This window comes from Monodon monoceros, unplaced genomic scaffold, assembly GCF_005190385.1.
Source record: "Monodon monoceros isolate NGI ecotype Baffin Bay Population unplaced genomic scaffold, NGI_Narwhal_1 Super_Scaffold_5, whole genome shotgun sequence".
Taxonomy (NCBI): Eukaryota; Metazoa; Chordata; class Mammalia; order Artiodactyla; family Monodontidae; genus Monodon; species Monodon monoceros.
Genome location: NW_021703782.1, coordinates 9980020 through 9999807, shown reverse-complemented (window position 1 = coordinate 9999807; position 19788 = coordinate 9980020). Strand labels below are relative to the sequence as shown.

At 46.7% G+C, this 19788-nt stretch overlaps 1 protein-coding gene across 1 annotated transcript in view; it reads right to left on the bottom strand.

Annotated features, from left to right (window-relative positions):
• ZNF395 (zinc finger protein 395) overlaps window positions 1–12498 on the bottom strand; it is a 51922-nt gene extending 39424 nt beyond the window's left edge. The window contains exons 1-3 of the mRNA XM_029201897.1: window positions 12265–12498; window positions 821–1016; window positions 429–529 (exon numbers count right to left, since the gene is read on the bottom strand). Of these exons, the coding sequence (XP_029057730.1) occupies window positions 429–466 (38 nt within the window). The 5' untranslated portion in view covers window positions 467–529; window positions 821–1016; window positions 12265–12498. The remainder of the gene's footprint in view (window positions 1–428; window positions 530–820; window positions 1017–12264) is intronic.
• Window positions 12499–19788: the final 7290 nt, after the last annotated feature.

The window sequence follows — 19788 nt, the reverse complement described above, 5'->3', positions numbered from 1 at the left end:
CCGCCCCAACACCCCCACAGCGCGCGCCCGGCGTACACACCCCCGGCCGCTCGTAGACAGTGGGCGCTCAATAAGTGCCCGAGCGACTCCTCGCGCACATGCGCACTTGAACCTGACCGAGTGGTGACGCCCCCGCCCCCACCCCCAAATCGGACCCGGCGGCTGCAGCCCCGAACCAAACTTGAGTCTTAGATTGTTTTCACTGAACCGGCCACCGAGCCAAAGTTTCTTGCTGTTGTTTTTCCAGGCCGGGCTCCGGGACAGGCTTCTCCGAGAGAGGCCGAGCTCGCCCCAAGGCGGGAAATGCCGCCAGCGGGCTCCGGGCGCCTCCGACGGGCGCTTGGCGGGGGCGATCGAGACCCAGGCCGCGCCGCCCCGACCCGCCGAGCGTGAGCGAAAGGCGAGAGGGAGGGAACGCTGGAACCAACCTTTCCATCTTCCTTTGCTTCAATGTTGTCTTCTCCATTTTATGACATTTTACTCGATCTCACTCGTTTGTAGTTGTAAAGTGAGGCGTTATTTGCTGTTTCTGGAATTAACGTGAGAGAAAGTTAACTATTAGCCTTCGGCCCTTATGTAAACAATACCAGTTGCTTTTGGCACCGTTAGGCTCTGGCTTTTGTATAATTTGTAACAAGGAGAATTGAAGCTGAGCCATTGTGTTGCTCTGTGTTTTTCAGAGATAAGACCAGAGCCACACGGTAGTGAGAAGCCCCAGTACCGATATGTGTGAGCATATAGAGTCATATTCAAATAAGTTTAATGGATAAAAGAAATAAATCCCCTCCCCCCAGAAGTTTTAAAATATTTTTGGACATACTTGTTGAGTTTGCAGTCAGTTCACCTTCAATTTGAGGTATGCTGTTTTTCCTGCAGAGAGGCAGTGGGGAGTGTGTAGGAAAGGACTAAAGGCTTTGCAGTCAGACAAGCCTGGTTTGCAATCCTGATTTTACTGCTGAACTAGTTTTATGATCTTCAGCAGGTTCTTTTATCTCTCTGAACCTCAGCATCTTTATCTGTAAGATGAAATAAAAAACATAGGTATAGTGCCTAGCTCACACCAAATAAACACTAGATATTATTTCCCTTCCCCCACCGTCCACCATTTGTTACAAAAGAAAAAAATCTAAAAAAAAAAAAAAATTCCTATAGGACATTAGTTCTCAACTGGGGATGATTTTGCCCCCAGGAGACATTTGGCAATGTCTGGAGACATTTTTGATTGTCACAACTGGGGGTAGTGGTGCTCCTAGCATCTAATAGGTATAGGCCAATGATGCTGCTAAACGTCCGGCAATGCAGAGGACAGCCCCATACAACAAGGAATTACCTGGTCTGAATTGTCAATAGTGACATCGTTGAGAAATCCTGCTATAGGCTAATTCTGCCATCGAATAATTCACCAAAGACTGGTTCTACCTTTTAATTCTCATCCTCAAGGAAACATTCTTGTTTTGCATTCGAGAGCACAAGAATGAAAGCATTTGGGGGACCACAGCAATTATATTAATATGCAAAGCCTGCCCTTAACATGAAAATGCAGATTCGAATTTTACATTTTATTATTAAAGGAATATTTTACCTAATTAACAACCGATGTATGTGCCCTAATTATTAAGGTATCTTATGATATATTATGTATTACTACAAGTCACAAATAGCTTTTGGTTCTGTTTCCCTTTCTCCTCAAACAGTGGGTGTTTACTCACTTCCGCAGATTCAGCTCTCTGCTAAGTCCCTCACCTATTCTGAAGTTTATAACATAGTCCCTGCCCCCAAGGAATATCCAGCCTAGGTGGAAGTAGATGAATGCACATGCAACAATTAAGGAACAATACAAGATAGCATATAATTAAGCTTTAATTGCAGCACCCAGACTAAGGTGGCACAGAGGCAAGGGAAATGAGTTCCAGCAACAACACCCAGTGCCGCCTGGCTGAGGTGTTCTGTAAATGTTTGTTGAATTAAATGAAATAGCAAAAGCTTTTGACATGAGATAGGACTCCAGCTAGTATATAATTCCATTCCAGGATTTAAACTGCTAGACTCTGTAAATGGATGTTGGTGCCTGGCTGTGAGTTTATTTTTCTTAAAACATCCAGTTCAAACTTGTAACCCAACCTGTATATTTCCTAAAACGATCAAACTTTAATAAAATGGAAACAATCATTCGTTTGACAACTATGTGAGTGCCTGCTGTGTGCAGCGTGAACCAAAAGAGTCTCTAAATTTGAACAGAACCCAGAGCTTGTTCTGTCTGAGACAGGCCATCGAAAGGCACGTGCTCTCTTACAGCATATATTGAATGAATATCCCCTTTGACTGCAGGTATGTACTTGTCAGTATGCATTCCACAGTTTTGCACATTAACACAGACTGAGAACTTTCCCTCACAAGCATCCATTCCCAAACACACACGCAGCGCTCAGAACCTCCACAGGGACTCCAGGCCCTGTCCTAAACACATACTGCGCATCACACAGGACATAAAGCAGGAGGTGCTTAGAAAACTGTAACTGGTTGGTTTCCAATCTTGGCTCCAGCCCCACCCCCCAGAGTAGAGCTCGCCCTCCCTGGAGGCTGTCCCATCCTAGAACTGCCCCTTACCTTGGCCCCCTATTAAAATGTAGGCATCTGGTACCTCCTTTCCATCAAAGTCATTAGCTTCTCAGAGAGCATCTCCCATTAAGCTGGGGTTCAGCAAAGCAGACCCAGGCCTCGTCTCATGTTATATGGACACATTTAGAGGAGATTTTCAGGGCACTGTGAGTCTGAAATTGCCACAATCTCCCATTCCCTGATGTAACACTTTCCAGGCTTGCCTCCCTCCAATCCATGCTTTGCACCAGCCTCTTTCCTCTGCTTCAAACTCCTCCAAGGCTTCCTGTAGCTTTTATAATAAAGTCCCAGCATTGCTCATTAAGATCCTTCATGGTGGGGCTCTTAATTAGTTCTCCAGCCACTACTTGCGGCTCTCCGGCTCCAGCCCCTTCACTCTGCACTCCATACATGCTAAACTGAACTTCTGTCCTTTGCCTGAACAGACGTTTTCGTTGCTTGACCCATGCTCTTCTCTCCGCCCCGAACACCCTCCGCCCCCTCTCTCATGCCTTTATCTGGCTATCCTTCAGAGTCAGCTTAGATAGCACTTTCTCTTGCCTCCAAGGCTGGATTAGGTGCCTCTCCTTTAAGTCCAGTAGGACCTATACTCACTCCCCCGCCCAGTGCATTGGACCGAAATCTCCCTTCCCTTGTCCTAATTTCCCACAACACTGAACATCCTAGGAGGACAAGGAGTGTGTCTTGTCTCCATGGAATACCCAACATTTGGCAGAGGGCTGGGCGTGGGGTAGGCACTTGATAAACACTGGTGAGTAATGAATTGCTGGTTGAAACCTGGGGAGTGACTAGAGCTTTTCCATCCACGGTCCAGGCAATCCCTAGTTGGAAGCGTGCCTCATGCTGAGAAGATGTCAGGGCTGGTGAAGACTTTCTAACCACTTATTTAGAACGGGACACAGCCTATGGAATGAACTGAGTTTTCAGGTTCCACCAGAGCCTCACTTTATACCTAACCTGGCTTCTTGAACACCAATGATCTACCTAACACCTCCACTTGGATATCAGATTGGATCTCAAATGTCCACGTCCAAAGCCAGAGTTTGATTTCCCTCCCAAATCGGCTTCTCCCTATCTCGGTAAATGGCAATTCCATTTTTCCAGTTGCTCAGGAAACAAAGAAACAAGAAAACCTTGGAGTCCTTTCTTTAATCCTTAACTCCTTTCTTTTTCTTTTACTACACATCGAATCCACCAGAAAATCCTGTTGATTCCATCTAGGAAATATATCCAGAATCAGTGACATCCCTCCATTTCCAGCCCTCCATCACTAGGTGGACCACCATCTCTCTGAGCTGGATTTCCACAATAGACTTCTACCGGCTCTCCCTGCTTTTTCTGTTGCCTCCTTACACTCTGCTCAACACCGTAGTGGCCAGAGTGATCCTTTTAAAACCTAAGTCAGATCACATTACCATTCTGTTCAAAACCTTCAACTGCTTCCTACCTCCCTCACTGCAAGGCCCCCCAGTCAACTCTCTGGTCCCACCACCCACCACTCTTCCTTGGGTCCCCCAGTGCCAGCCACACTGGCCCCCTTGCTCTTCCTCAGACCCACTTCCAATTCAGTCTTTTCAAGGCTGTCCCTTTGGGCTGGAATGATCTTCCTCCAGATATCCACATGGCCAGCTCCGTCACTTGACTCAGGTCCCTGCTCAAAAGCACTCTTATGAGAAAGACATTCCCTCACTAACCTATCTAGATAGCACCACCCAACCATCCCTTGGCCCAGCTTTATTTCCCTTCTTAGCATTTATCACCACCTGACAGCCTGTTTCCACCCACTCGACTATAAGTTCAAGGATAGCAGAGACTGTAGTTTTGTTTACTGTGTATCCCCAGCTTCTAGAACAGTGTCTAGCATATGGTAAACATTCAAGAAATAATCACGAGGGACTTCCCTGGTGGTTCAGTGGATAGAACTGCACACTCGCAATGCAGGGGGCCCGGGTTTGATCCCTGGTCAGGGAACTAGATCCCACATGCATGCTGCAACTAAGATTTGCATGCCACAACCAAGGAGCCCACGAGCTGCAACTAAGGAGCCTGAGAGCCGCAACTAAGGCCTGGTGCAGCCAAATGAATAAATATTTTAAAAGAAGAAAGAAAGAATCACGAATCAAGGATCTGGTTAGACTACCAAAAAGTTATCCCTGAACAGGTTCCTATCCACTGCTTTAATCCCAACTAGTCCCTCCAGAATTTAGCTCTCCTACATTAGGGCATCAGGATACCAGCAGCCCAATCGCCTGCCACTCTACTTCTCATCCACTTAGACCAGGGACATCTATTACCTCAGTGATACACAGTTTGAAACACAGCTTCCATATCACAACCTCAAACCAGGCTATGAGTTTCAAATGAAAAGGATAATACTGCAAATTTTGCATTTGTAGCAGACTTTATCCTTTTCTTTTGATTTAGAAAAAGTACAATGTGTCCTAGTGACCAAAACAGACCCAACACCTAGTTTAAGCTTTTCATTCTAAAAGGCACAAGACTCAGGAACTCAAAAGAGAAAATCAGGGACTTCCCTGGTGGCGCAGTGGTTAACAATCCTCCTGCCAATGCAGGGGACACGGGTTTGATACCTGGTCTGGGAAGATCTCCCATGCTGCGGAGCAACTAAGCCCGTGCACCACAACTACTGAGCCCACGTGCTGCAACTACTGAAGCCCGTGCGCCTAGAGCCCAAGCTCCTCAACAAGAGAAGCCACCGGGATGAGAAGCCTGTGCACCGCAAAGAAGAGTGGCCCCCACTCGCCGCAACCAAAGAAAGCCCGCGCGCAGCAACGAAGACCCAACGCAGCCAAATAGAAAAAAAAGTTTTAAATAATAATAAAGAGAAAGTCGGTTGCAGTTATGCCTGAGGCAACTGGCATCTTCTCTCTGATCTACCCAATCTGTAAGCCTTTCCAGGAGAAGGTGGGCTTTGCATTTCATTGAAGAGATAGGATTGACAGGTTGCAAGTAGGCTGTCCAAAGCTTAAGGGTATCCCTGGAGTAGCTGCTTACATCTGCACAGCCATACTTTTTAACAAACAAGCTCCCACATGTGTAAGGATACTCACAGACACACCCCAGTGCATAAACACCCAGATCCTTGCTTACTTCTTCCTAGCTCTGAAACTGGGAATACAAGAAACACAAGGGGAAAAAATGAGCTGACTTTGGGAAGACAGACCATAAAGCCCTATAACTCTGGGTATGAAAGAATGTGTAAGCCCAGGCAGGCTCTCTGTGCACATCTGGTTTTTCCTTTTATGCTTCTGTGATTTCTATGACACAGGAAATCCATTCTGGAACAACCCTGTCTGCTTTCTAGTGAGGACATAAAAAATGAGGATTAAAAGTATGTTCATCTCACTGTTCAGGGCAGGAAGATAAAATCCAGAACAGTACCAATTTGAGGGTGGACCAGCTCCAACTTCATCCTCCATGGTGCCCCAGGGGAGATGCTAGTAACTGAGACACAGGAATGAGAGGCCTAGGAAAAACTTTCTGCCCAGGCTTAAGACTATCTAGGCATGGCTCTCACGCTGAAGCATACCAGGTACGGGAAAATATCACGTGGTGAAAATACCAGTTCCGTCAACTCAACAAATACTATTGGAACCGCTCCCAATCTCACTGGGAGTCCTTCTCCATTCGCCTTCCCCAGTGTAACCTTTGTAAAAACAGTCTTCTCATAGAAAGTCCTTAAAATGGGCTGAAGCAGCCAGCTTTCCCACTCCAGGAGATAACACAGAGCTGTTTCAGAGATATGCAACATTAAATAAGGTGGAAAAAGACAGGAAAACTTAGACTGTGAAACTGAAGAGGACTGGGTCACACCCCAGTGGGGTTGGGGGCTGAAGTCATCTCACCCCCGAGGTAACAAATGTGATGAGAAAAGCAGATTGGGAGAAAAGAGAGATAAGTAAAGGCAAAACAACCAGTAAGAAGCAAAGCAGTGCCAGAAAAGTGTGCATTGTGAATGCACCTCCATGCCACCCCTTATTTTAGTTTCTTAGGTTCCAATCAACAATAATTACTTTTCTGGGACTTTCCTGGTGGTCCAGCGGTTAAGACTCCGTGCTTCCAGTGCAGGGGGCGAGAGTTGGATCCCTGGTCGGGGAACTAAGATCCCACATGTGGCATGGCCAAAAAACCCCACAAAAACAATAATTACTTTCCTGCCCTGTGTTTTTTGTCATGTGATTTTGCTCTTAAGCCTTCTATTTTTGTTTTCCCTCCCATGGCAGTAGTATTCTCCTCACTCCACAGCTTCCCAGAGACGGGGCTGGTGGCCTTTTCTCTGGAGAACTTGCCAGAGTTTCATTTTGCCAAGCTGTTAACCCCCTCAAATACTAGCCCTACATAAAGTCTGAAACTTAGCTTCTCCTTCAAATTTAATTTTTTCAAACTGAAATCATTTAGTGACAAAAAATTTCTCCACTTTCCATAGACCTGCCTAAACTAATTTAGATGAAAAGGGTGAACCTTCCTGATCTTTGGTTTTCTGAAGAAAGTCAGTCAAATACTTGCCCAGGAAACCCATAATCTTACCTTGATAATATATCCATATAGTCACCATGGGGATTCTTTTTTTTTTTTTTTTTTTTTTTTCACGGTGATTCTCTACAATTCACCTAGCTTTAGGCCACATCCTGCCTTAAGAATCCTTATAATACATTAGACCAGGGGCTTCCCTGGTGGCGCAGTGGTTAAGAATCCGCCTGCCAATGCAGGGGATTCGGGTTCGAGCCCTGGTCCAGGAAGATCCCACATGCTGCGGAGCCACTAACCAAGTGCACCACAACTACTGAGCCTGTGCTCCAGAGCCCGCGAGCTGCAACTATTGAGCCCAAGGTGCTGCAACTACTGAAGCCTCGCACCTAGAGCCCGTGCTCCGCAACAAGAGAAGCCACTGCAATGAGAAGCCTGAGCACCGCAACAAAGAGTAGCCCCCGCTCACCACAACTGGAGAAAGCCCGCGCGCAGCAATGAAGACCCAGCGCAGCCAAAAATAAATAAGTAAATAAATATTAAAAAGAAATACATTACAGTAGAAATCCTGTGAGTTAACAAAATCCTGTTCAATTATCCTTTTGCGTTACCCACCTGGGAGCACTCCGATTTGCCAATACTTGTTTTCGACATGGCCACTCACAATCTTCTCACTTATAAATTGTTGAATCACCAAATCCCAACTTTCTCCATCTGACAGTGTAATTGATTGCGTCTCAGATCACCCCTGATAAGCTTTCAATGATTCCTGAGGGCAAGAGAAGTGGCTAGCACCTCACCTAGGTTTTCAGCCATTTAGCATCCAAACGTGGGAGTGAAGATCTGCCATATATAGGAACCAGATTTCTATCCAGTCCCAGACCACCCTAGGTTGTTATTTGTCGATATTTCTCTTCTTCCTTCATGGCTGTCCTCCCAATCCAAACTAATCGCCGAAAGAGAAAATTCACTAGCCAATAACCTGCCAAGCTTCTTTGACATGAATACTAAAAGCCAAAATGGCTGGGAAATCATTACTATCACATACTTTGGCATCCACTGGTCCCACGGCCAACACGCTAACCCACCACTTGGTAAATGAAAGTTATCATCGTCAGTGATTTCTTCTATGCATTGGGAAAGGTGCAGGAGGTGAGATGCTATCGCACCTTTAGTGAGTTAGAGGGGTGATGAAATGCTGATAGCAGACTTGTGAAATCTGGGTGACACAGCCAGGAGAAAAACCAATTCAGTTCAATAAAAGCCTTAAAAATAATATGTCTTTGTTGACGTTTTATTTAGGAGGAAAGCCAAGAAGGAATTTCATCTCACTACACATAACAAAGCTTCCAAAAATCCTCTTTTCAAGCTTCTGTCCCCCCAAATCCTACCCCCATTCGCAGCTGTCTCTCTCCCCTCCTCCTCCTTCTGTCTTCCACTGTCCTCACCTTGTTCTCTTTGTCTCCTTACTACCCCTTTCCCTTTTTCTCCTCCTTCTTCAAATGGATAAATAGCCTGCCCCTGACTTCTGTCTCTGAACTTTGTCAAAGACCTAGCAGCTGACTGAGCCAGCCAAGAATCCTCCCCATGGAAGCCAGGGCGTGGCAAGGGATTGGTATCATATATATTGAAATTTTAATGTTTTTCTTTTCTGCTTCTCATGACAACAGTATGAGACCAGTTCCAGTCTCTCAGGTTCCTCTATAGTTTTATCCCCAGACCCTTAGAGTAGCTGAAAAAGTATGTGAAGGACCTGCTCATCCTTCCCTGCTCTCCTTGGACCACTGACCACATTTTGCCCAATGGCCTACCTAGCTGTCCATCACCAGAATCATTCAGGAAGAAGAAGAATGATCTGTCAGGGACTCCATCTGCCTCTAAGATCCCGTGATGCCTAAGGCCGCTGCCCCTTGTAGTTCAGTGTCGTTTTTCATTGCATCTCTGAAACTGACTGGTCCCCTTCCCATGCTTCAGCTGGAATCCACTAATAGAGTAGTCGTTACTGGACCCTCTTTCTTTATCCTTTCACTAAAAGCCTTCTAGTAATCTCATCTCAAAAATCTCAGTCTTGGGCTTCCCTGGTGGTGCAGAGGTTGAGAGTCCGCCTGCTGATGCAGGGGACACAGGTTCGTGCCCCGGTCCGGGAAGATCCCACGTGCCGCGGAGCGGCTGGGCCCGTGAGCCATGGCCGCTGAGCCTGTGCGTCCGGAGCCTGTGCTCCGCAACGGGAGAGGCCACAACAGTGAGAGGCCTGCGTACCGCAAAAAAAAAAAAAAAAAAAAATCTCAGTCTTATCCTCTTCGTGATTCAGACTATTACAATAGCCCAAGGTTAAATGTTATCTATCCAACTTCTAATTTGAGTTTGTTGGCTGGTGTCCTGTTTACCATACAATACTACTGAGGAAGAATTCTATTTTCTTCTGTCTACCCATATCCATGGGACACTTGGTATGACTCATGGGAACTAGAATACTTAAGAAGTGATAGTTGTGGCCAGCACCCAACTTCCATTATTTTCTGAGGGATAAAGAAATAATTCTGTGCCAAACTTATTAGTCAGCCCTCTCTTTGGAGACAAGTGACAGGAACTGAATTCATGCTAACTTAAGCAAAAAAATGAATTTGTTGGCTCACTTAACTGGGAAATCCAGGAGTTTATACTGGCCACAGACACAGCCAGACCTCAGGTTTAAACAAAGTTGTCAGGGTTTGTGCTCTAAATCTCTCCTTTCTGCTTTGCCCCCTTTTATGAGTCCCCTTCCCTCCTATTTCAAAAGAACCACCCCCCCCCGCGCAAAAAAAAGAGCTTCCTTCATACACTTGGGAAGCCTGTTGCTGGCAACTACCAACTATGACATCCCGATTTAGCAACAACAGCAGAAAACAAAATTCTCTCTCTCACTATTCACATATTAGTTCCAGGGAGAGACTCTAATTGATTCTGCTTAGTTAAAATGCCCCACTTTGGACTACTGTTGCCAGACGGATGGGTTACTATGATTTTGAGCCTAAGTAAAACCACAGGGAATAGAGGACTGATGTCCCAGAGGAATGAACGCTGGAGAGAGACATCACATATGTCCGCTACGCAAACGGGAGGGAGGAAAGGAAGGAGAGCATCTAGGAGTCAAAGGACTCATGTTCCTGTGCTCTTTTACCAGCTGGGTGATTTCGGACATGCCACTTCGTCTTTCTGAGCCTCAGTTCCTCAGGTATGAAATGGTTACATGGTAGTTACTAGTACAGTATCAAATTATATATGACAATATCTCTGTATGGTACCAGGTGATTTTTCAGATAATGGAAAACTGACTTAATTGAGGAGGGCATTTTTTACGAATACATTATGGGGCATTTTACCAAAAGCTTTTTCATCTACCGTGCAAATTGGAAAATGAAGTTCAAGAGGCTGGAATGCCTAGCATATAAACTAACTTATTTGTGTAACTGTAGCCACACGCAGACACGCAAAAATATATGACGATCCTGCAACTGAATCATTTCCTGGATTAAGAAAAGTGGCAGAGACCCACTCCGAGACAACACGCACGCAGACATCCACCTCGTAAGGCAGGAGTCCCTACGAGCACGTCTGCACAGCCCTTTCCTCCGGGGAGGGGAGCCCATTCTAGGTTTAAGGAATTTCAGGGCCGAAAGGCTTGCGGGCGAGCACCCTTCACCAACTAGTGTGTGTGTGTGTGTGTGTGTGTGTGTGTGTGTGTGTGTAGGCGGGGGGGCGGCGGGCGCTGTACAGGCTAGATTTAAAAACCCCACACACCAAAAAAAACAACAAAAAACAAAACTGTCCTGGGCGTCTTTAGCTGGACCCTTCCAGGAACGCAGCAGCCTTGGCACCTTCGCTGCCGTCCCGCCTTCCGCCCCTCCTCCGCCCCACTGCCGCTCCGGGAGCTCGCAGATCCAGCTCCGTGTTTTCCCAGCCGCCCTCCCGCCCTTCGGGTTAAAGCTCCCCCGCCAGGAGTAAACAAGCAGCCCGACAGGCAGCCGGTAGGACCGGCCCCCTCTCCCCGTTTCCTGCGCCAGCCCCAGCAACAGGCCCCGCCCCGTACCGCCGGCCCACCACCTCTCCGCGTCCGTCGGCCTCGGCCGAGTCCGGGCCGCCGGCCCAGTCCCCGGCCCGCCCCCGGAGTCGCCTCCCTCAGGACCCCGCTCCCCGCCCGCCCGCGAGCCCCCAGCCCGCGCCGAGGGAGGGTGCGTGGCGCACACGTGACTCGTATTGTGGGCGGAGCCTGCGTGGGCCCGGGCGGCGAGGGCCGCGGGGGCCGGGAGGGCGGGTCCGGCCTCGCCTCTCTCACTCCCGCGAGCCCGCCTGGGCCGCGGCCTGCCGCCAGCCCCTCCTCCGGCCGGGCTGGGGCCCCGCTCTGGCCCCTTGCCCGGCGAGCGCTTAGGCCTCCCAGTGACTTTGCCACTGTGACTACTCCTCCTCGCGCAGTCTCCCCCTGCAGCCCGGCCGCTGGGCTCGCTCCCGACTCCTCGCCCCCAAGTCCCCACTCGGCAGAGCCTCTGAAGTTTCCTGCCCCGTCTGCAGCGCCTTGCGTACTCACAAGCCCCCTGCTGCACAGACACATCGCCTTCCTGCTTGCACCCGCAGAGAAGTCCTCCTGCAATACAGAGCTGTATTGTACCGCCTTCCGACACCTCTCCATTCATTACCTATCCCGGCCCAGCTCCCTTTCCTTTCTCGTACTTTGAAGGTGGGGAAAACTGAGGTTCAAAAAAGTGAAAAGATTTCCTAGATCCGGAACCAAGACCAGACCTCCTGTGGCCAGGGCCTTCTCTGCCCTGATCCTTTCCTGCAATTCAGGGTCAAACTGACTACCCTGAACCGGTAGTTCCAGCCTTGGTTATCAGTTAATACCCTCTAGATCTCCCCACACACACATCCCCCAGGGAAAATGTATCCGCCCTCTACCTTCTGTCCGTCTCAGGGTACCTCAGGAAATAGATCAGAGCTGGCAGAAAAGAAAACCTTTACCGAGAGACAGTTTCATCTCGAGGTTGGGAGCGTGGACTCGGAACCAGTCGGCCTGAATTCCAGTCCTAGCTCTTCCCCCTACTAGGTATCTTGGGCAAGCCATGTGACTTCTCTCTGCCTCTAGTTCCTCACTTGTAAATCGAGGATAATGACACTACCTACCTCATAGAGTTGCTGTGAGGATTAGATGAGTTACTATAAGTAGAGTTAGGACAGCACCTGTCATATAATAAAGCCATCAAAGAAATCACTCTGGGCTAGCCGCTGTGCTGGGTTTCTTTACGTCCTCGCTCTCTTTCCTGATGCCTCCCTCCATGTACTGCAGGCAGATTAACCTGTCAGGCCAGACTCAGCTTTAGCGGAGTGACTTCAGGCTCCAGCAGATTGTGACTGGAAGGGCAGAGGCAGGGGAGCCATGTTGGCTGGGGCCTCCCCAGGTTGAGAGCAGCACAGCTGACTTCTGAGGAGGGGAACAGGATGTGTGGCAGAGTGAGGACAGAGGCAGGGAGCTTCTGAGCTCTGCCCTTGTAGGGTGTACATGGTGGGGTGCTGGAATAGGGGGAAAGCTGGGATTCAGAGGGGGGATTCAGACAGTGCAGTGGGGAGACAAAGGCCACTCCCAGAGAGAATGTCAGATAGATACTCCACCAGTTGCTGACCTTTTAGCTCCTGACCCCTCATTCAATAGATTCCGCGAGTGAATATGTGCATCTAATCCTCCCTTGTAAATTTCTTGAGGGCAAGCTCTGTGTTTTGGTCTCCTTTTTTCATCCTTTAGCACCTATTTCAGTGCTTTGGAAATAAGTGATCAACAAATGTTTGAATGTTTTTAAATGAAAGTATAACATGCCTATCACTGAGTTGGGCCTCGGCCGAAGGGTCCTGATTTTAAGAAAAGGAATCTTAGAGTTTCCCTATCCAACCCCCTCACTTCTGAGTTAATTTGCCCCGGGGTTATACAGAAAGTTAGAAACAGAAGCCAAGTGTCTGATGTTATTTCCATGACATTGCACTGGACTTACAACGCAATTGGAAGGAAAAACAAACTCCCTAAAAGCTATAAAACAAAATAAGGCAGTGTGTGGTTAATTCCTGAATGCAGGGTTCAAATGGGAGGAGTGGTAGGAGTTGGGAGGACTGCAATCCCCAGGGCCTGGGATCAGTCAGAAAATGCTCACTCCAAGAGAGGGGACTGGTCCTAAAGAATGGGTAGGATTCAGGACTGTGGAGAGGAGAGACAATTCCTGGCTTTCCCTGAGGCCGTGGTGGATATTTAAAGGTCAGTGAAGAAACCAGTCTGGTTAGAAGACAGGTTTGGGTTGGGTTAAGGCGGTGGGGGGGAGGGGGGGATGCTAGAAGGTTAAGTTGAATCCTGTTTTTTGGCCGCACTGCTTGCGGGATCTTTGTTCCCCCCCAGCCCCCTGCAGGGATTGAACCTGGGCCCTCAGCAGCCAAAGGGCGGAGTCCTGACCACTGGACAGCCAGGGAATTCCCAGAAGGTTAACTTGAGATGTGGGGAAATTTCAAATACCAGGATAAGGAGTTTCAGCCTTGCTCTGTGGATGATTGGGAACCCCTGAAAATAGACACTGAGCTAGGCGCTGCACCAAGGCAAGACACCAGACAAATATCTGCCAGCTTGGTCTGATTTGCATCTTTCGTAGACAGTTGCTTGCCATATATGTGCATTTACTTAATTTACCCACACAAGAAGGGAAACACCACCAACCAGCTTGTCTATATTTGTTTTGTCTCCAAATATACATGATATCTGTGTGGGAGCAGAGGAAAGAGAGGGAGATTGAGTGCCTGTGCCTGCTGCAGACCAGGGAATTTCATCTGTGATATCTCATGTAACCCTCACAATCTTGTGGGGTGTGGGTTTTATTGCTCCAGTAACACCAGAGATGATTGCTCAGATCACAGAGTTGGAAGTGGTGGGGCCGGAATTCAAACTCAGCTTTGATGGCAAAGCCCTTTCCAGTCCCCTGTCACAACTTTCCAGTGAGAGGATACAGAAATTGCCTTCCCACTCTCAGGTTCCTTCTTACAGAGGGTCAAGTGTGGAGATGACCCAGCTAGGCTCACATTTCTAGGAGTGCTTTCACATCCCTGGTTTTCTATTTTTATCTTTCCATTCTTATCTTCCTATTCTTATCGTTTCTAGTCTTATTCTTATCTTAAGCATCAGGACCCCTCCTTGCATAGGCCCCTGGCAAGCCCTCTACCCAGTTCTGAACCCCTAATCATGCATTACTGTCTGTACAGAGAACTTCAACAATTGTATAAGCTTCAGGTCCTGTGAAACCTGGATCTGCCTCATCTGGATGACCTCCATCAAGTTACTTTCTGAGACTTAATTTCCTTGTCTATATAAAAAATCATCCTAGACTCTGGCCTATCTATTTTATTTCATTTTTTTCAGGCCACACCGTTCGGCATGCAGGATGTTAGTTCCCCAGCTACAATCACGTACTCATGAAATTTGTGCACCTGCGGGGCTCTGCAAACTTCTCAAACCTTGGAATCAGAATGTGCACAACCACCCTCTTTTCCTTTTCCCCATCAATTTACTTTTTAACACAGCAGCCGCAAAAAACCCAACTCCATAAACGCAGGATGTCATCGAAACTAATGTCATGCAACCTTATGTTGAAATTGTGATTTCCTTTAACTAGTAATGCATACAGTGTGGAACCTGTGTTACCCATCAGTGTGTTTCCCTCAACAACGTAAAATATCCCAAGGTGCCCCTGTGAATTTTCTGCAGCACCCTGGGGTGAGATGGCACACAGTTTGGGAACCTGGGACTGAGGACTGTTGTTAGAGACTATTTAAGGAAGCCGCCAGAGGGCAGCAGAGTTCTCTCCCAGAGAATGGGGGAGGGGTGACTCACTTATACCCTTATTCAAGTTCTGTCACAGTGTTATTACTCAGCTATCCACAGGGAATTTTCCACAAGTTGCCCTTCCTGCTGCCTCTCCACTCTGCCTTGTGGCTATTTACATGATATTAACAATGCAAGGAATGATGGTGGTTTGTTGGGAGTCCTGAGCTCCAGTTCTAGATCTGCCCCTTGAGAGGTCCAACACCTTGACCATAACCTCCTCTTTCCAAAGTCCCTTCCAGATTTAAGTATGTATGAATCTATGAATGTACCCTCAGGCTTTCTCCTGAGAAGCCAAAGTTTCTAATACACTTGATTTTAACTTGGCCTCGAGACTAGGAAGGAAAGAAGTAGCTCTCTTTCCACACATGCTGCATGAAAGGAAGCTGGGGAATATGCCATCTTTAAATCAGATAAAAATCTGTTTTCATGTCAGGCAAATTTATGAAAAGAGGGAAGAAAGAACAACAAGAAGCTCTATACAGGGGGCCTTCTGGGGTGAAGGAAATGTTGTTTCTTGATCTGAATACAAGTAACTGGGTGTGTTCAGTTTGGGAAAGTTCATCAAGCTATAGACTTTTGATATTTGCATCTCTCTGTACAAATAAATAAATAATTTACAAAAAGGGAGGAAAGCAAATCGCAGAATTGAAGTGATATATAACTTACATAAACACAAAAATATAACACAAACAATGCTTTTTTAAAAAATATTTATTCATTATTTATTTTCTATTTTTTGGCTGTGTCGGGTCTTAGTTGCAGCACACGGGATCTTCGTTGTGGCATGCGGGATCTCTCGTTGCGGTGCACAGACTTCTCTCTCGTGTTGTGCGGGTTTTCTCTCTCTAGTTGAGGTGCACAGGCTCAGGAGTTGTAGTGCGAGGCTTAGTTGGCCCACAGCATGTGGGATCTTAGTTTCCCGACCAGGGATTGAACCAGCGTCCCCTGCATCGGAAGGTGGATTCTTTACCACTGGACCACCAAGGAAGTCCCCAAACAATGCTTTTAAAATTAAAAACAAAAACAAAAAAAACCCTGACAATAAATTGTAAACGTGTTAGTATGCTGTATGTTTGTGTTACGGTTTCAAAATAAATTTTAAAGCATTTGAAAAACAAAATAAAATAAAAGTCTTGCCAGCTCCAAGGAAGCTTTAAGCCTTGGGCCAGGAGTAGGGATGCTCCTTTCCTTCTGCATGAAAGAGTGGGATTTTTGAAAGGTCCTCTTTTTTCCCTGTTCTTTTTCCTGTCATACTACTGAGGGTCAGATGCTGAGCCAGTCCAGTGCAGACCCATTATGGGAATTCCCTGGTGGTCCAGTGGTTAGGACTCTGCGCTTTCACTGCTGAGGGCCTGGGTTCAATCCCTGGTCGGGGAACTAAGATCCCATAAGCCTCGTGGCACAGCAAAAAAAAGAAGAAAAAGTTTATCAGGATATTCTGCAGAGTTAATATAGGCAAAATCCACATTGCTCAAGAATTCAGGATTGGCTAAGCAATCATCTCGAGTAGCCAAGAGACAGAGGCCTCTGCTCAATCTAAGGGCGTTGATGGGTTACCTGTTTTCATTGTGAAGCTAGTTCAGGAGAGCCTGAATCCAAGGAAACAGTCAGTGATCAGAGGCTGCAGGAAAGAGCATGGGATGCCTGTGTCCTAGCCTTGGTGACTCAACTAGCAGAGTGGCCAGAGAGTACCTCCTCTTGAAAATGATGAGTAGACACTGGATAAGGTCTCTTCTAGCTTGAAGATTCAATCATTTTGTGAGTTAGTGATGCTAAGAGAATGGTTAATTGTCTTAAGGAAACCCCAAAGAAGAAGTAAGCAACACATCCACTCTGGAAAGAATAGTTAAAGCAGTCTTTAAAAACATCACAAGGGGGCTTCCCTGCTGGCGCAGTTGTTAACAATCCGCCTGCCAATGCAGGGGACACGGGTTCGAGCCCTGGTCCGCGAAGATCCCATATGCGGCAAAGCAACTAAGCCCGTGCGCCTCAACTGCTGAGCCTGCACTCTAGAGCCCGCGGGCCACAACTACTGAGCCCACGTGCCACAACTACTGAAGCCCGGGCGCCTAGAGCCCATGCTCCGCAACAAGAGAAGCTACCGCAATGAGAAGCCTGTGTGCCACAGCGAAGAGTAGACCCCGCTAGCTGCAACTAGAGAAAGCCCGTGTGCAGCAATGAAGACCCAATGCAGCCAAAAATAAATAATTTATTAAAAAAAAGAACATCACAAGGCCAGTGGCCCAGATGGGAGATGCAAGGCAAATACCTGAATATAACTAACTTCAAAGGTAAGGCTAACTAACTTCAAAGGTAAGGCCAGAACAGGAGGCTCTGGGTGCAGGAGTGAGCTGAATTTATGGGGCTGGGAATGCAGGCCAGCTTAGTGGATAGAATATGGTAAAACCACGTGATGACAAATTTGCAGCCAAATAGAAGTCAACATGAAAAGTGGTTGCTGCAGCTTTGTGGTTTGATCCCATCAGTGCTGTACTATGATTGGGTTGACATGGTACACAAGGGTTTAGAAGTTAAGAAAAAGTGCAGATCTTGTTCATATTCACTCTCTCTCTACCCCTTTGCAAAGGGGTAAAAGAGAAAGCAACACATGCTATCAGTTACAGAGTATCAAGGAATCAGAAAAACCACTCTGACTTCAGTTTGCTCATCTGTAAAATGAGGGCCATAATACTACCTTCCTCAAAGGGTGACTATGACCTAACACTCAGAGCATGCAAACTCATACTCAATAGAGTGGCTATTATTATTTATTCTATTATTATATATTATGCAATGCCAAAGCTCCAGAAAGTCACCCAGAGTCCCTTCAGCAGTCCTGAATGGAGAGGCACTCAGTTTTCAAGATTTTTTTTCTCCCCTCTTGGCATTTTGCATTCACCTTTATTATAGCACTTGTCCATTTAGATTTTAATTCTTCGTGGAATGAGGTGAGAGTGAGGTCATTTCTGTGCACAAGGTTGCTTCTTTTCTCTCTATTTTATTCTCTAAGTTCTCCCGCTATATGGGGACTTTTTTTTTTAATTGAAATACATTTGACATATAACACTGTGTACGTTTAAAGTGCACAGCATGTTGATTTGATACATTTGCAATATGATTACCACTGTAGCATTAGCTAGCACTTTGATCATATCACATCACAAAACTATCATTTCATTTTTGTGGTGGGACGAATTAAGATCTAGTCACTTAACAAGTTTATAATACAATATTGTTGTCTGTGATCCCTGTATTGAGCATTAGATCCCCAGGACTTATTAGATCCACAGTCTGCTAGTTCCAAGTATGGGTCATTTAGTACCCTTAAATGACATCTCCCCTACTCCCCCAGCCCCCAGCCCCTGCTAAGCACCATTCTACTCTCTGTTTTTATGAGTTCAGCTTTTTATAGATTCCACATGTGAGTGATATCATACAGTATTTGTCTTTCTCTGTCTGACTTATCCCCCCTAGCATAATGCCCTCAAGGTCAAATTATATATATCTGTTATCTATGTGATATATATATCCCACATCTTCTTTAGCCATTCATCCCTCTACTGGTACTTAGGTTGTTTCTCAGGGATTCCGAGAATTCTTAATAGGAATAATTACTTAACACCTGAGCTTTGACTTCTTATGGGCCTGATCCCATGGGAGCCACTGCATCTGTTAGCAGGCTGAGACCCTGAGGAAACACACTGAAGTAAACCTCACTTGGAGGCAGGAGGGCAGGGTTCTAGAAGAGAGCCTTCTGGCTGATTTCCCTTCCATCTTTAAGATACTGATTGGGTGGTATCGTTTCAAAGCTTTAGGGGAATAGAAAATGATGGGGGAAACTGAAAAACAAGAACTGGCCAAAGTCCCCAATAGTCAATGTCTGAGTCCAAAAGTCTTTGAATTTTTCTTTACATTTTTAACGAAAGGAGGCAGGTAGAGCAGAGGTTTTGGGCGGAGGAGAGATGGGGTTACCTGATCAAGGCCCTGGTGTCTTTCTCTGATCAACACATACCGGTGCACTAAGACTGGCCATTCATTCAGTGCGACTGGAAAAATAAATTAGTACAGTCTTTGTGGAGAACAATTTAGTATTAAAGAATCAGGAACTTTAAAAATATTTTTATCCTTTGGACCTTTAAAAAATGAAAATGGTTACATTTCATTTTAAAAAATGAAAATGGTTACATTTTACGTTAGCACAGAAAATGTGTTCAAGGAAATGGGAAATGTTTGTAAGGCTGTTAAGCACAAGAAGATAAATAATTTGCACAGAATTATCAATTATGTAAAGAAAAATATACACAGCCTCATATGAAGAAATATCCCCATATGTCAAGTGTTTCTTGTGGTTAGTGGAACGATGGGTGCTCCTGTTTTTTTTTGTTTGTTTTTTTTCTTTTTGGTCAAATTAATTTACACTTCTGTAACTATGGTGGCAGGCTGAGGTTGAAACCGACCTCAAATCCTCTCAGTTTCCTTCCCAATTCTTTGAATCAGGTTAATTTCCTCCAGGTTAATTTCCCCCTCTTAAAAGTGTTGAAGCCCCCAGCAGGGTCCTTCAGGCGAGCCCAGGGAGGCTGGAGAAAGAAGATTCGAGAGGCCGAGGCGAAGCGGGGAGGGCGGCGTCGGGGGAGGGCGGGCTTCTGCACGTTCCTTCCCAGATGCGAGCACCGCCGGGGCGTCCTGCCTCGTGCGTCCCGGCTCGTCAGCGCTCGGAGGAGCTGCGCCCGGGACGCCCCCAGACCACGCGGGGCGACGGCTGCCAAGGCCCTGGGCCGCTCGGCGTCCCCGCTCCG